Source organism: Ranitomeya variabilis, chromosome 3 (genome assembly GCF_051348905.1).
Source record: "Ranitomeya variabilis isolate aRanVar5 chromosome 3, aRanVar5.hap1, whole genome shotgun sequence".
Classification (NCBI taxonomy): Eukaryota; Metazoa; Chordata; class Amphibia; order Anura; family Dendrobatidae; genus Ranitomeya; species Ranitomeya variabilis.
The window spans coordinates 453,338,738-453,353,481 of record NC_135234.1 but is presented as its reverse complement, the minus strand read 5'-3'; the positions used below and the strand labels follow the sequence as shown (position 1 = coordinate 453,353,481).

At 40.0% G+C, this 14,744-nt stretch overlaps 1 protein-coding gene across 1 annotated transcript in view; it reads right to left on the bottom strand.

Annotated features, from left to right (window-relative positions):
- The window catches only part of CYBB (cytochrome b-245 beta chain), a 73,597-nt gene that overhangs the window by 27,616 nt on the left and 31,237 nt on the right, over positions 1–14,744 (bottom strand). Inside the window, exons 8-10 of the mRNA XM_077296572.1 lie at positions 12,246–12,338; positions 11,836–12,089; positions 6,457–6,619 (exon numbers count right to left, since the gene is read on the bottom strand). Of these exons, the coding sequence (XP_077152687.1) occupies positions 6,457–6,619; positions 11,836–12,089; positions 12,246–12,338 (510 nt within the window). The remainder of the gene's footprint in view (positions 1–6,456; positions 6,620–11,835; positions 12,090–12,245; positions 12,339–14,744) is intronic.

Sequence of the window (14,744 nt, the reverse complement as noted above, 5' to 3'; positions counted from 1 at the left end):
CATCGGAAGAAATATAAACGTTATGTTCAGCCCAAAGAAAAGGTAGGTCACACCGTTATTTGCACATAGTGCAAGACCCTGAAACAAAAACTTAAAGAGATGATCTGGAATATGCATTGGTATGCATGCAACATGTAGGCGCATGCTCACACTGGCCACTAAACAGACAAAACTTAAGATAAAAACAAAATGAGCAAATACCCTGCAGTAAGTAAACAGTATTAGTGTATGAAAATAATATAATTTTCATCAAAAAATGTAAAAGCCATCCCACCGTAACAAGGTGACCCTTTTCTGACGGTCCTAACCTCTAGTATTAAAACTTTTCCGAATAGGGTCACCTTGATGTGGGGGGATGCCGTTTACGTTTTCTTGATCAAAATTATGTTAACTGAGTACCCTGTGTTATTTTAATTCACTATTGCTATTATTTTACAGCAGGTATTTGCTCATTTTGCTTTTATCTTAGGTTTTGTCTGTGTAGTTACATTGTATGCCAGATTCTGGCATCCCTTTAGGTAACAGAGAATAGCTTTCAACAGTTAATAATGTAAGAAATGTCATCATTATTGTTGAACTTGTGCTAAACCACAGAGATTTCTACAGAAATATCTACTGCTTCCAGGTGATATCGTTTTTATTGATTAGAAGGAAAAAAAATTGATGTTTGGTATCTAATGGTGTCGTTCACAAGTACAATTCCTGCAGCAAAAAAAAACAACTCCTCACATGGCCATATTGACAGAAAAATAAAAAGTTATGGCTCTGGGAAGAGGGGGAGCAAAAATGGATACTCAAAAACGAAAAACCCAAGGTGGTGAGGGGTTAAAAGAGTGTTCCAATACCTATGACGCCCCTTATAAATATATATGTTTAAGCTCTAACTACTTTTATAATTCTTTTGTTTTATATACAATTCCCAGCCATTCTCCCTATCCTACTAATTCCTATACTATCATTCTTTTTTTTCTTTCTTTATTTCCTGTTTGACTTGAGAGGAGTCTCAAATGGGATGTTATAGGAGAATGAACCTGCAGTCACTTTTAAAAAACTTCTATTATCCCCCTGAAACAGGACATCATTGGAAAGCCGCTCTGCTGTCACTAGAGACAGAATTCTGATTGCAGCTTCAGTAGCCATTGCAACACTTCATCTGTGCCTGCCGCATGCATCTTCAATGGCTGCCAGCACCCTCCTTCTGGCACCACTGTCTCTTTCCATGAAATGAGATGTCATTAGGGGAAGTGACAGAAGCAGGGTGAGTAACAGCAGTGCCGCCCCACAGCTCCTATCATCACCCTCCAATGAATCCTCATTAGGGGGTAGTGCTGGTGTCGTTCAGCCTGCTTCTTTCACTACCCACTGATGACGATTTGCTTGTAAGCGGTAATAGAAGTAGTAAAGCAATGCTAGTGTCACTCTTTCAAAGATAAGCATAACTACAATAATAATCCCATAGCCATATGGTTCACAAATAATGGTGCCACAAAGTGTTAAAATAACACCTATATAGCAGTAGTGTAGCTACCGGGTGCGGCTACGCTGCCCTTAATTGCATCACTGCGCATAGCGCATCGATATAGTTAAGCCTCGCAGTAACACTAGCGCTCACAGTTCTATAGACCGCCTTAAATCTGCAGTCTACAAAAGAGCACTGACGCACACATAGGATGTCAGAGTCCAGGCGCTATGAAAATGCATTGGTATGCCCGAGCCTGCCTACAGGATTCATCAGGATCCTGGGTGCATGATGTTTTTTATTTTTATTAAAACTTGTACAGGAATCATAAACAATTATATTCATTATAAGGACTACTGTGGGGGGCCTTATAAAGTGTGGGATCCATTATACAGTTTGGGTGTCAATGTGGGATCCATTATATAGTTTGAGGGCTAATTCGGGAGCCTTTATATAGTTTGGAGGCTAATGCAGAGGCCCATTATACAGTTTGGGGCTAATGCAGGAGCAATTATACAGAGTGGGAGCTAATGCGGGGGCCATTATACAGTGTGGAAGCTAATTCGGTGGCCATTATACAGTTTGGGGGCTAATGAAATGGCCATTATTGTTGTGAATTCTGTTCTCGAGCTCCCTCCTGTGGTTATGAATGGTATTTCGGTGAGTTCTGTTCATGGACTTCCTCTGGTGGCTGTGAGTGGAGCTGCTGGTTCTGAGATTCCTTCTCCAGCTGATCTCGTTCAGGCCTTGGCTGGCTGCTCTATTTAACTCCACTCAGATCTTTACTTGATGCCAGCTGTCAATGTCCTAGTACTGGTTCAGTTCTCTTGGATCTTTCAGATGACCTGTCTATTTCACCAAAGCTAAGTCCCTGCTAGCTTATTTGTTACCACTGTAACCAGCTTGCTATTATGATTTAATCTTGTTAGCTGGAAGCTCTGGGATGCAGAGTGGCACCACCGCGCCGTGAGTCAGTGCGGTGGTTTCTTTTGCACACTCTGCGTGGTTTTTTGTTAGTTTTTTATGCTGACCGCAAAGATACCTTTTCTATCCTCTGTCTGTTTAGTTAGTCTGGCCTCCTATGCTGAAATCTATTTCATTCCTGTGTTTGTGACTTCCATCTTAACTCACAGTCAATATATGTGGGGGCTGCCTTTTTCTTTGGGGAATTTCTCTGAGGCAAGGTAGGCTGTATTTTCTATCTTTAGGGGTAGTTAGCTCTTAGGCTGTGAAGAGGCATCTAGGCAGAGTCAGGAACGCTCTACGGCTATTTCTAGTTGTTGTGATAGGATTAGGGGTTGCGGTCAGCAGAGCTCCCACTTCCCAGAGCTCGTCCCGTATTGCTAGTTTGCTCATCTGGTCATTTCTAGTGCTCCTAACCACCAGCCCAACATAACACATGATACAGCGGGGAAGCTAATTTGAGGGCCATTATATAGTTTGGGGGCTATTGTGGGGGTCATTATACTGTGTTTTGTGGGGACATCATACTATGTATAAAGCTGTGAGGGTATCATACCATGTATAGCGGAGTTGTATGCCTACCATACTGTATATAGGGGAGCTGTTTGAACATCATACTCTGCATAAGGGAGCTATGGACCCACCATACTGTGTATGGAAGAGCTGTACATTGGATGACTGAGTGCACTTTATTAAATGTTAAGTGAGCACTTAAGAAGCATTATTGCTATGGGGGCATTCAGAATATTGTGGTTGTCAAAGAGGCAAAATGTGGACACTGTTTTCTAGGGCATTTCAGCAGTGCATTAATATGTTCTAGGGGTAATTTTGCCATCTAGAGGGCACAAAGGAGGCAATAATACTATGTAAGGGGCATAGGGAGGCAGTAAGAAGAGTGTTGTTATTATACCGAACAGCAGAAGAAGTAATAAGGTCACATTCAGCAGCAGCGGCTCAGTATTGGGGCACCAAGTAGGATGAGGCATTTGTGCAGGTTGGGAATAGATGGGGATGCTGCTGAAAATGTGAGAAATTTTAGTAAACAATACTGTGTGGTTAATCCTACTTAAAGGGAACCTGTCAACAGGATTGTGCACAGTAACCTTAAAGACAGTGTCAGGTAGGCGCCGTTATACTGAATAAAATGATACCTGGTTTGATGAAATCTGTCTTGTGGTTGTTTCTTAGTCTTTATTTTCAGTTTTGTGTTAATGAGATTCTCGTGCCCTAAGGCGGGGTTCATGTATGTGGTGCTCTGATTATATATTCATAATGCACACTGCTGACAGATCAGTGATCCCTCACTGACCTGCCCCTAGTTTGCAGTACGCAGTACGATAGATGCCAATGCACAAGACAGATTTCATCAACCAAGGTATCATTTTATTCAGTATAACGACGCCGACCAGTTTTTGTTCTTATTTTATCCCATCTTCTTCCCTGAGTATTCTGGCTTCATTTGTTTTGTTTTTCTTTTAAATTCACCTTACAGTTCCAGAGATATGGCTCTTTATATTTAGTTCTCTTGTTTTATGGTTTTACCAAAGGGGCAAGACTCACAGGATTTTCTGGGAGAGTGTTTTCAGGCAACTTTGAATTATTAGTCTGTGTGCAACACCCCCTTTGTAATGATAATAAAAATTAGCATTAAATAAAAAATGACAATATTTCTGGAACCCTATGAAGGGTTTAAAAAAAAAGAAAAAAAATGGAATACTCGGGAACAACAAGGATAAAATATGAGGAAAAACAGTGCACATATGACCTGGTGTCAGGTCCTTTTCAAAGAGGTTTCTAGTTTTATTTTTATAAAGCTTATTTCTCCAACTTTCTAATATATTTTGTTTTCAGTCCCTCATCCTTTTCTCTATTAGTTTGCAATAAGCAAATGGGAGTAATTTTGTGGACTTGCAAAGTTTGAAGAGCTGCCCATACAGGGCAGCATGGTGGCTCAGTGGTTAGCACAGCAGCCTTGCAGCGCTGGAGTCCTGGGTTCTAATCCCACCCAGGACAACATCTGCAAAGAGTTTGTATGTTCTCTCCATGTTTGCGTGGGTTTCCTCCGGGTACTCCGGTTTCCTCCCACATTCCAAAGACATACTGATAGGGAATTTAGATTGTGATGATAATGTGTGCAAACTGTAAAGCACTGCGGAATATGTTAGCGCTATATAAAAATAAAGATTATTATTATTACAGTACCTACAGAAGTGGCTGCAAGGGTATTCAATGTATCTAGAACAGTTATTAAACTGGATACAATTGTTTCCCCTTCCCAGCTAAGAGCTGACCTTGCAATGTATGAGCTTCAGCCATTACATAAACACACAAGTCCTCATTCACACATGCCTCATCAATCCAAACCTTGAAAATGCTTAAAAAGGGTTAAACATAAAATATACATTTATAGAGCTTTTCATTTATACAGAAAATAGGAATTATTAAGCTGAAACTTTGAAAACTACTTAAAATCTTGATGGCCTAGACGAGTTTGGATAAGTCATCACTGATTGACAAGAAAGTTGTCAATATGTACAATAGTCATTTTCCACATTCACTAAGGATTAGCAGCATGATACCACACCCCAAACTATTTATATGTGCATGTAGCTCTTTCAAAAACTAGCCCAGAAATACCTTTACATGGCCGGTATGCTCCTCCTTTACTGAGAAATCAACATTTGAATTAATATGCAAATGAGGACAAAAAACTACTTGTAGATTTGAAGCCTTTGTCACTTGGGCTCTATTCCCAGCCAAGTGCCACCTTCTCATGTATGACTGACAGCCTCTAGGCTGTGTGAATTCAGTCAAAGGGATCAACAGTTAAGCAGTGGTCCGCGTCACTGGGTGGGGAAGAGACCTGGAGTGACAGAGGTTTCAGATCTACAAATAGTTCTTCGGCCTCATTGGCATATCAATTTAAACGCTAATGTCACGATAAGGCCACCTTCACACATTCAGTATTTGGTCAGTATTTTACCTCAGTATGTGTAAGCCAAAACCAGGCGTGGGTGATAAATACAGAAGTGGTGACGTGTTTCTATTACACTTTTCCTCTGATTGTACGGCTCCAGATTTTGACTTACAAATGCTGGTGTAAAATACTGACCAAATTCTGAATGTGTGAAAGTGGCCTAACAGAGGAACAGACCGGCCATGTAAAGGAATTACTGGACTTGGACTTGTGGCCTAATGGGTAGTATTGTCAACACCTGTTGGGGACTGTGACCTATTGTGTTGCCCAGAGAGTGACAATGGGACAGGCCCCATAGTGATGGTGACACCCTTTAGGTTAGGGTATTAGAAATAAGACATCACTAACAATAACAGCTGTTTAATTGGAATAATAAAACAGTGGTATGTAAGGATCAATGTGTTAATATCTTGTTTATCCAGATTGCTGTATTATCCTTGCAAGATAACTTGCTTCATTTTTACCTTTTGCATTATTCCTGATACTGTGCCATGGTCACCACTGTGATTGTGTTAATCAAATTAATAGTTGTCTCCTCATTTTCTGCGCAGTTGCATCCGCGTACCTATTAACATTTTGTGCCACTGAACAGCAGCTGACTCTGTGGCCCCAGTCCAGTGTCCCTTGTGTAAGTCCAGATCCCTGTAGAGGGCTACCTGTTCATGGTAGCCATTTTGAAGCAGCAAGGTTACCATGAACATTGCACGAATTACAATACCATTCTCCCTTCTTTTTAGAAAAGGTGGGTTGGCTTAGAAGAAAGGGGTGTAGCTTCCTACAGCCAAACAAATTTGATGCCAGAAACTGATATAAGCTATATAACAAATCTACACTTAGTTATTTCTGGTGTAGATGTTTTTGGTTCATGTATGGGGGTGATGCATGTGCCTTTTAATACATTTTTCAGATTTTACTGCAGTCAGTTTCTAATTAAGACTGATGTACAAATGGCGGCATTCTGTAAATGTGCCTCAAAGTGTGACAACTATGCAAAATCTAAAAAATACTTTTTCTGAGTACTTTACATATTAGCTGCAAAGGAATTAAAGATACGTACCTTTTTTAGCCTTAAGGTTGACGCATTACTGCAATATTTGTACCAGACAGATTTCAGAACAGAAGCAAATGGGGTAACACCAATGCCTGCTCCTACCAGCATAGCCACTTCATAGCTAAAAACATCCTCACTTGCTGTTCCAAAAGGACCATCTATAGAAATTCTTAAGGGAACATAACACAATAAAACCCATTCAGTACACATTACGATAACCTTGTAAATATAAGCTACAGCCTGCATAATGTATTCAAAGAAAAATTCTAAACTTTTTTTATTCGTCAACCCACCGTTCACTGCTCTCAGGATAAATATGGATTGACTGTGTTGAACTTTCATAAAGACAATTCCTTTTCTTGGCGAAGAAATTGTCTTTACGACTGTCCTTTATTCCATTAAAAGACATGTACAGAGGTTAATTAGGAGAAGTCATCTATGGGTCCATGCTGTGTCACCATTTGCATTCTATTTCGTATAAGAACATAAATCCTGGCATGTACCACCTAATTCCATATATTGGAAGTATTCTTGGTCTAGATTAACTGCCGCTAGTAGAGAATACAGTGCTGCACAGAGGCACAATATGGAGGCATGCTGCCTGTGGCTCTGAAGTATAGTGCCATACAGACTCCATGTGGTTTTATGTATGTTTTAAAGAGCATCTGTTGGCAGGTTTTTGCTATGTAATCTAAAGGCAGCATGAGGTAGGGGTTAAAACATTGGGTTTAGCGGTGTGTCACTTGTCAAACTGTGCTGTTACATACTTACAATGAAGGTTTTATCACTGGGACCTTATAACTGCTTGGACTCCAGCAGCTACAGCAACATGTGAGACCTATCCAACTCCGCCCCTCCTGTGATAAGCAGCTCACTGTCAATAGACAATGTACATACACAGAAAGCAGTAGTGTGGGTGGAGTCAGCTTTCTCAGCCCTGCTTCATGCTGCATCTAAGAACTCTAATTGTGTCACAACTGCTGCACCCAGTAAACTAAGTGATACATGGTTTATTCAGGGTCTATTTTCCTACATAATGCTGCTCTCAGGTGAGGTAGCAAAAAACTGCAGACAAATTCACTTTAAGTCTTAAAAGCAGTATGTTTTCAGCAAATAAAAGGGACTGAGTGAGTAACAAAAAAGTTTCCCAAATTTCTAATAAATTTCCAGCATCTAGTTCTCACTTATTTAATAGAAACTATCTTTGTCTACTTTCAGGGCATGAAAATCTATCCTGGTCATATAATAGATACATAGGTTCATGTTTTTTTGCTGTACACTTCTCCCAGATGTGTCTTGTAAGAAGCCTAGCACCAATGTGACCATCTTATAACCAAGACCTGATCATGACCTTTGTGGTAGCTAGAGGCAACAAATATATTTATTTCTAAGGCCTCATTCAGATGTCCATTTTTCACGTACAGTATGTGTGCTTTCCCTGGACATCACAGATAAGACATACCTATTAATCCCTTCATAAAGTGGCTATTTTAATTTTTGGCTATTTACGGTAGTTTTTGTATACATTTTTTTTTATTTACAATCTTCTATACACGGTAAAATTACTCAGCAATATGATTCTCAAGTTTAGTACGAATACAGCAATGCCAAACATGCATAGTTTGCTTGGTTTTTTTTTATTGGTGAAAAAAATCTGAAACTTATAAAATAAAAAAAAATTAGCTTATGTCACCATTCTCCAAGACCTAACTGAAAAAAATGAACTGGAGCATAAGTTGGTAAGCATGCAAAATAGGAGCAAGTTCACACTGGCATTAAACAAACAAAACCTAAGATAGAAACAAACTGAACATATACCCTGCTGTAAGTAAACAAGTAATAGCAATAGTGCGTATAAATAACACTTAGTAAATGCCGTCAGGAACACCAACATCAAGGTGTACTCAAATCGAGATGGTCGTAACCTCTGGGAAAGTTTTTATACGTGAGGTTAGAACAATCCTTATTTGGGTACCTTGACGCTGGTGGGATGGCTTTAACACTTTTTTTGTAATCAAAAATGGTGCTTACTAAGTACCCTATGTTATTTATATGCAATATTGCTTTTACTTACAGCAGGGTATGTGTTCATTTTGTTTCTGTCTTGTAGCATTTTCAATTCTTGGTTAATGGAGGTGTGTGAGTACTTGTTGTTTGCACCCCAAGCCGGCGTTTTAATTACCGTATATAATTTTGGAATGTATATGATGTTTTGATCACCTCTTATTTAATTTTTTTGCAGAGTTGCAGCAGCCAAAAAAAGGATTTCTGGTGTTTCAACTTTTTTCTCTGTATGCCTTTTACCAGTCGGGGAAATTAATTTTATATTTTGATAGATCTGACTTTTACAGATGCATCAATTCTATAATTAAATATGTTTATTGTTTTATTTCCTTATTTTTAATGGGGGGCAAGAGGGGTGATTTGGACTTTCAGATTTTTTTTCCATTTTTTTCATATTTTTAATAATTTTCTGCTGTATTTATTAGTTCCCTTAGGGGATTTGATCCGATCGCTTCTACTATACACAGCAATACTACAGTACTGCTGTGTATAGCGAAAATAATGGTATCCTATGAATGCCAGCTACATGCTGATTTTCACCAGAGCACCATCATGACAGGCATGGGGGGCTTCAGCAGACACCTAACCATCTTGGCAACCCATCGGGCCATGTGACCACAGCACTGGAGCGCCAAGGGGCCCATAGAATGATGCATCCCCCGTGATGACAGAGATTGATAGTGGCATTTAACAGGATACCAGCTGTTAGAGGCAGATGATGGCTGAATATTAAGGCCTTCTTCTGCCAGGAAAGATGCAGGTTCGACCTGCAAGACCACAGCAAAGTCAAGGAGTTGGCATATGAAGTAACTCTATGTCAGTTTTTGGTAAGGGGTTAAATGCTTATGTGCTGTCCACATGTCTGTTTGCAATTTTTTGCCTACATACAGTCGGAAAAAAAGATAAAAACAGAGATATGTCCTTTTTCAATCCATTTCATAGATCAAAATCACCCACACAAGTCTATGAATCTATGAAAGTCATGTACAACTCATGGATGGCATCAGTGTGCAAGTTGAGTGTTGTACGGTTTTAACATTATAGTTAGGAGAAATTTTTGTTTTCTTTTTGGCATATGAGAAGATCACTGATGGCAAAAATGTACACACTGACCAAACTTTGATGACAATTTGATCTAACACAATGAAGAAAACTGGTCCATATTTTGGACGTTAACCTCTATATTAATGACCTTTTGGATGGGATTGAGAGTAAAGTGTCAGTCTTTGTTGACAACACCAAATTGTGTAGGATACTTAAATCTGGCCTTGCAATTACAATTTTGCAAAACGATCTGGATAAGATGTCTGAATGGGCAAACACTTAGCAAATGAGGTTTAACGTAGATACAGTAAATGAAGAGTAATGCACCTTGGACGGAGTAATCCTATTGCTGCATATACATTTAATGGGAGCATACTTGGGACTACAGAACAGGAGAAGGACTTGGGTATTCTGGTTACAAGTAAGCTGAGCAGCAGTACTCAATGCCAAGCAGCAGCCGCAAAAGCAAACAATATTTTAGGGTGTATAAAAAGAGATAAAATCCCACGATTTCAACGTACTGTCACCCCTTTATAAATCATTGGTAAGGCCACATCCAGAATATAGGATTCAGTTTTGGGCTCCACATTTAAAAAGGACATTCTGAAGTTAGAATCAGTTCAAAGACAGGCAGCTAGATTATTACAAGGGATGGAAGGCCTCTCATATGATGAGAGGTTGGGCTTATTTAGCTTAGAAAAAAGATGCCTCAGAGGGGATCTCATTTACATGTATAAATGTATGCGTGGTCAGTATAAAGGACTGGCGCTTGACTAATTCCTTCCAAGGAACATACTAATGACCAGGGGGCACTCATTATGGGTGGAAAATGTCATGATCCAGATCAGTTTTATTTCAGGCTATCTCTTTCCTGACCTGGTCATGCGCGGGTTAACCTTTCCTGCCTCTCTCTGGTATATGGGTGGCTATTTCCCTGCTCTGTTGCTGACAGCTGATGTCAGTGATAGTTCATTTCTTTGGCTAGAGCAGCTGACCTAGCGTACCCTGAGTGTGCTCTTTGCTACCCGTTTGCCCGTGTTCGTATTTGCTCCGTACCTAACCTCTGACTTAGTGCGTCCTGTGTGTCTGTTCCCCGCTGTGTATGACCTGGCTTGATTTCTGACCTGCCCTTCCATCTTGCATTCCTGTTTTGGATTGTCCCATTTGGCTCTGATCTTTGGCGTGTTTCTGGCTGTGTTTTCGTCTCGTCCTCTTGGTACCGCGCTCCCGACTAGCTTCTGACCCCTGGCTTAGTTTTGCCCAGCTCTTCAGATCTTCGCTTCAGGTGAGCTCCTGATACCTCCCTTCAGCTCCCCCTGGTTGTTGTCCTCGTATTCCACCACATTATCACTGACCATATATTTAACCTAGTGGAGGTCTATTTTTTTCTGTGGCATGGATCCCCTCAGCACTTTGACAGATCAAGTAGCCAGTCTCACACAAATGATGCAGGGCTTGTCTGTAGAGCATTAGGCGTTGGTTATGTCTCACCAGCAAGTACAGAGGGAGCTGGTTGAGACAGTCAAGACTGCCCGAGGTACTGCCTTGGCTTCTTTTAGTAAGGATGGTGATGTTTCTGACGTTTCTTTAGGCGACGTTACCTGATGAAGGAGTCTTGATCTCTGAAACGCGTAGAATAATAAAGCAACATGTACTAATAATTCTGGAATTCTAGTGATTCAGCAGTGCAGAAATTTACCACAATTATCCCAATCTGTATCTAACGGCTGGTCCTTCCTGGACTCCTGGATCTGCTGCAGAGAATCCTTTCAATGCTTCAACTCAGCTACATCTGGTGAGTGCAATCCTATGGATTAACCTCTTAACCTTCTCAGATAAAACACTATTTGCGCTCTTTCCTTCAACAGTTTTCATAGGATTTTACTGCCACATGAGCTAGTAATGGCAGACACTATAACAGCTTTTAAAAAAGGGCTGGATGATTTCCTCAATACTCATAACATTGCTGGTTATTAGTGATGAGTACTACTCAGAGGATACCCAAGTATATTCGCTCATTACTACTGGTTATAGTTAATTTAGTGACAAAATGGTGGAGGAAGGTTGAACATGACGGACCTAGGTCTTTTTTTTTTTTATCCTATGCAACTATGTAACTAAATGTAACTATGTATGAATGAGGCCTAAGACTATACATTAGATCTGGACCTTTGTGATGTAAAATACATAACTACAACCCCTTAAAAGACATACTATGAAATTAATAGAATTATGCTTTTTGATCTACTTAGATGACATATTGGGTGCAGTAATTACTTTGGTAGTTTCCATGCATCCTGAAATTCGGTCTTGTCACAACCACAAACTTTAGCCAAACCCTCTGTCCAATCTCCAACTATCCGAATATGAATACTGAAGAAGTCTTCCTCTGGAGCAGAAGTCAAAGTGAATGGATGCCACTCAAGGCTAGATACTGCAGGACACTGCACAAATACATATTGTCCAACTTCCATTTTGAAACCTTTCATCTTCATTTGCAGCTCAAATGTTTTGAAAGGATGCGTAACAACCTGATAGTAGAAAGAATCAAGATGGTAAGTAACCTCAACAACATTCAAATCCTTGATTCTAATGTCAATTAACTAGATAGACATACAGACACATAGTATATTGCTGTTACAGGTTTTGTTACATTGACAGCCACGCCACACATGTAATAACATTACCTTTGTGATAACAACTTTTTGTTGGGATCTCCAAAATCGGATGAGTCTTTCAATGACATATAGGGCCATAGGCGCTACAACCCACTTCCATGTCTATTGGAGAAAAAAATATCCAGCTTTTTAAAATTAACAATTAAGAATACTACACTGTATATAACTTGCAAAAAGGAGGAACGCAGCAGCACTCTTTAGGGACCTATATATGCAAACACAAAATCTATCATAATTGAGAGTAAACTGTAATAAAAATTAAATTTAAAAAAAAAACTTACAAAAGTGATTCTTAGAGCATGAATTGGCCAGTTCATGTGAGTCCATCAACCGCGACAAGGTGACACTTCTCTGAAGGGTCCTAAGGGTCCTATCATCTAAAACAAGCCCAAGGGTGTTTATAATCAACTCTGGTTCCTACCAGCTTACTTTATTGTGCAGGTTTGTAACCAAGGAGAGGCATGTTTGCCCATTCACACTGTAGTTTTATAGCACAAAAGAGGCATGTTTTAGATGATAGGACCCATCAGAGAAGTGTCACCTTGTCGCAGTTGATAGGCTTACATGAATTGGCCAATTTATGCACGAAGAACCTTAACTGTTGTAAGTATTTTTTTTACATTTTACTTTTTATTACAGCTTACTCAGCAATTATGATAGATTTTGTGCTTGCATATATATTGGTTTCTACAGAGTGCTGCTGCTTTCCTCCTTCTTGCAAGTTATGTATTCATTGCAGTAGGCGCCTGTTCACACTATATAGGACTATATGGAGGTGCTGTTCAGGTTTCTTGTTCTATACTGTATATAACCAAGTCATATTATTTTCCAAATCACATCAGTAGTATAATCATTGTTATTAATTATTCATATCATTAACCTCAAATTCCAAGTAAACTCCTCAACATTTAACATTGCAATACCCAGAAGGAAAAGTCATGGAAATATGGAAAGCACAGGATTGATAGACATATTAATGATATGCAAATGATGAAAAAAATGGAAACAAAATTTTCAAAGCTTCATGACTTCATAGAATGTTAGATTTGGAAGGGACCTCAAGGGTCATCGTGTCCAAACCCCTGCTCAATGTAGGAGTCACTAAACTATCTCAGACAGATGTCTATCCAACCTTTGTTTGAAGACTTAAATTGAAGAAGAACTCACCACCTCTCGTATCAGCCTGTTCCACTCATTGATCTCTTTCTCTGTCAATTTTTTTTTCTAATATCAACTCTGTATTTTCTCCCATTCCAATTTCTTTCTATTACTTCTCGTGTTTCCATGTGCAAATGAAAATAAGGATGATCCCTCTACACTGTGAAATCCCTTCAGATATTTGTAGACAGCTATTAAGTCTCCTCTTAGCCTTCTTGTTTGCAAGCTAAACATTCCCAAATCCTTTAACCATACCTCGTAGGACATACTTTGCAGTCCGCTCACCATCCTGGTAGCTCTTCCCTGAACTGGCTCCAGTTTTCAATTTTTTTTTAAATGTGTTGCCCAGATCTGGACACAGAATTCCAAATGAGGCCTGACCAAGGAGGAGTGAGGGGAATAATTACCGTATATGCTCAAGTATAAGCCGACCCAAGTGTAAGCCTCATCCCTGTCCCGCTCTGTGTGGCTCCCCCATCCTCTCCTGCTCTGTGTGGCTCCCCCATCCCCTCATTGTATGCGTGGCTCCCCCTTCCTCCCCATCATATGTGTGGCTCCTCCTTCCTCCCCCATGGTATGCGTGGCTCCCCCTTCCTCCCCCTATCAGTTAGTTTTCAGGAGGTGTATGTACTTTTTCTGCCTGTATGAGGTACCCAATCATAAGCAGGCAGCAACATACTGGAGAAAGAAGAACATGTCCCCACAATACCTTGGATTTCTCAATGTGTGAGATATAATGTCACAGCTCTAACGTCCTGGTCTAACCTCTTGCATGATTAGCAAGTGCAGATGAGTTTGTCTGTGTCACATTATCATCCGTTCTACCAGCCCTCCTCCTCTCATTATACTGTCAGCTCTGATGTACTGCTGCTTCCCCCATACTGCCTGTCCAAAGATGTGTCACACTGATGTCTGTTGTGTTCACAGCATCTTGGAATCACTGTGCAGTGATACTATGCCTGGGTGTCATTACATCTCACACAGGAATAGCTTGTTGTGCTTTCATTACTTACAGAAATGTTGGGTCAATAAATTGTGGCTTAGCAGAAAAAATACCAGTCAAAATATAACTTTTAAATAATTAATTCCTTTAAAAGCGATCCCCCCCAACACCCCACAAAAAAAAAAATAGAAATTAGGACGGGTATTTTTTCTGGTAAGCCACAATTACAAGTTACCTGTACTAAAGGGAACCTGTCACCCCGTTTTTTCCGTATGAGATAAAAATACTGTTAAATAGGGCCTGAGCTGTGCATTACAATAGTGTATTTTGTGGACCCCGATTCCCCACCTATGCTGCCGAAATACGTTACCAAAGTAGCCATTTTCGCCTGTCACTCACGCTGGTCT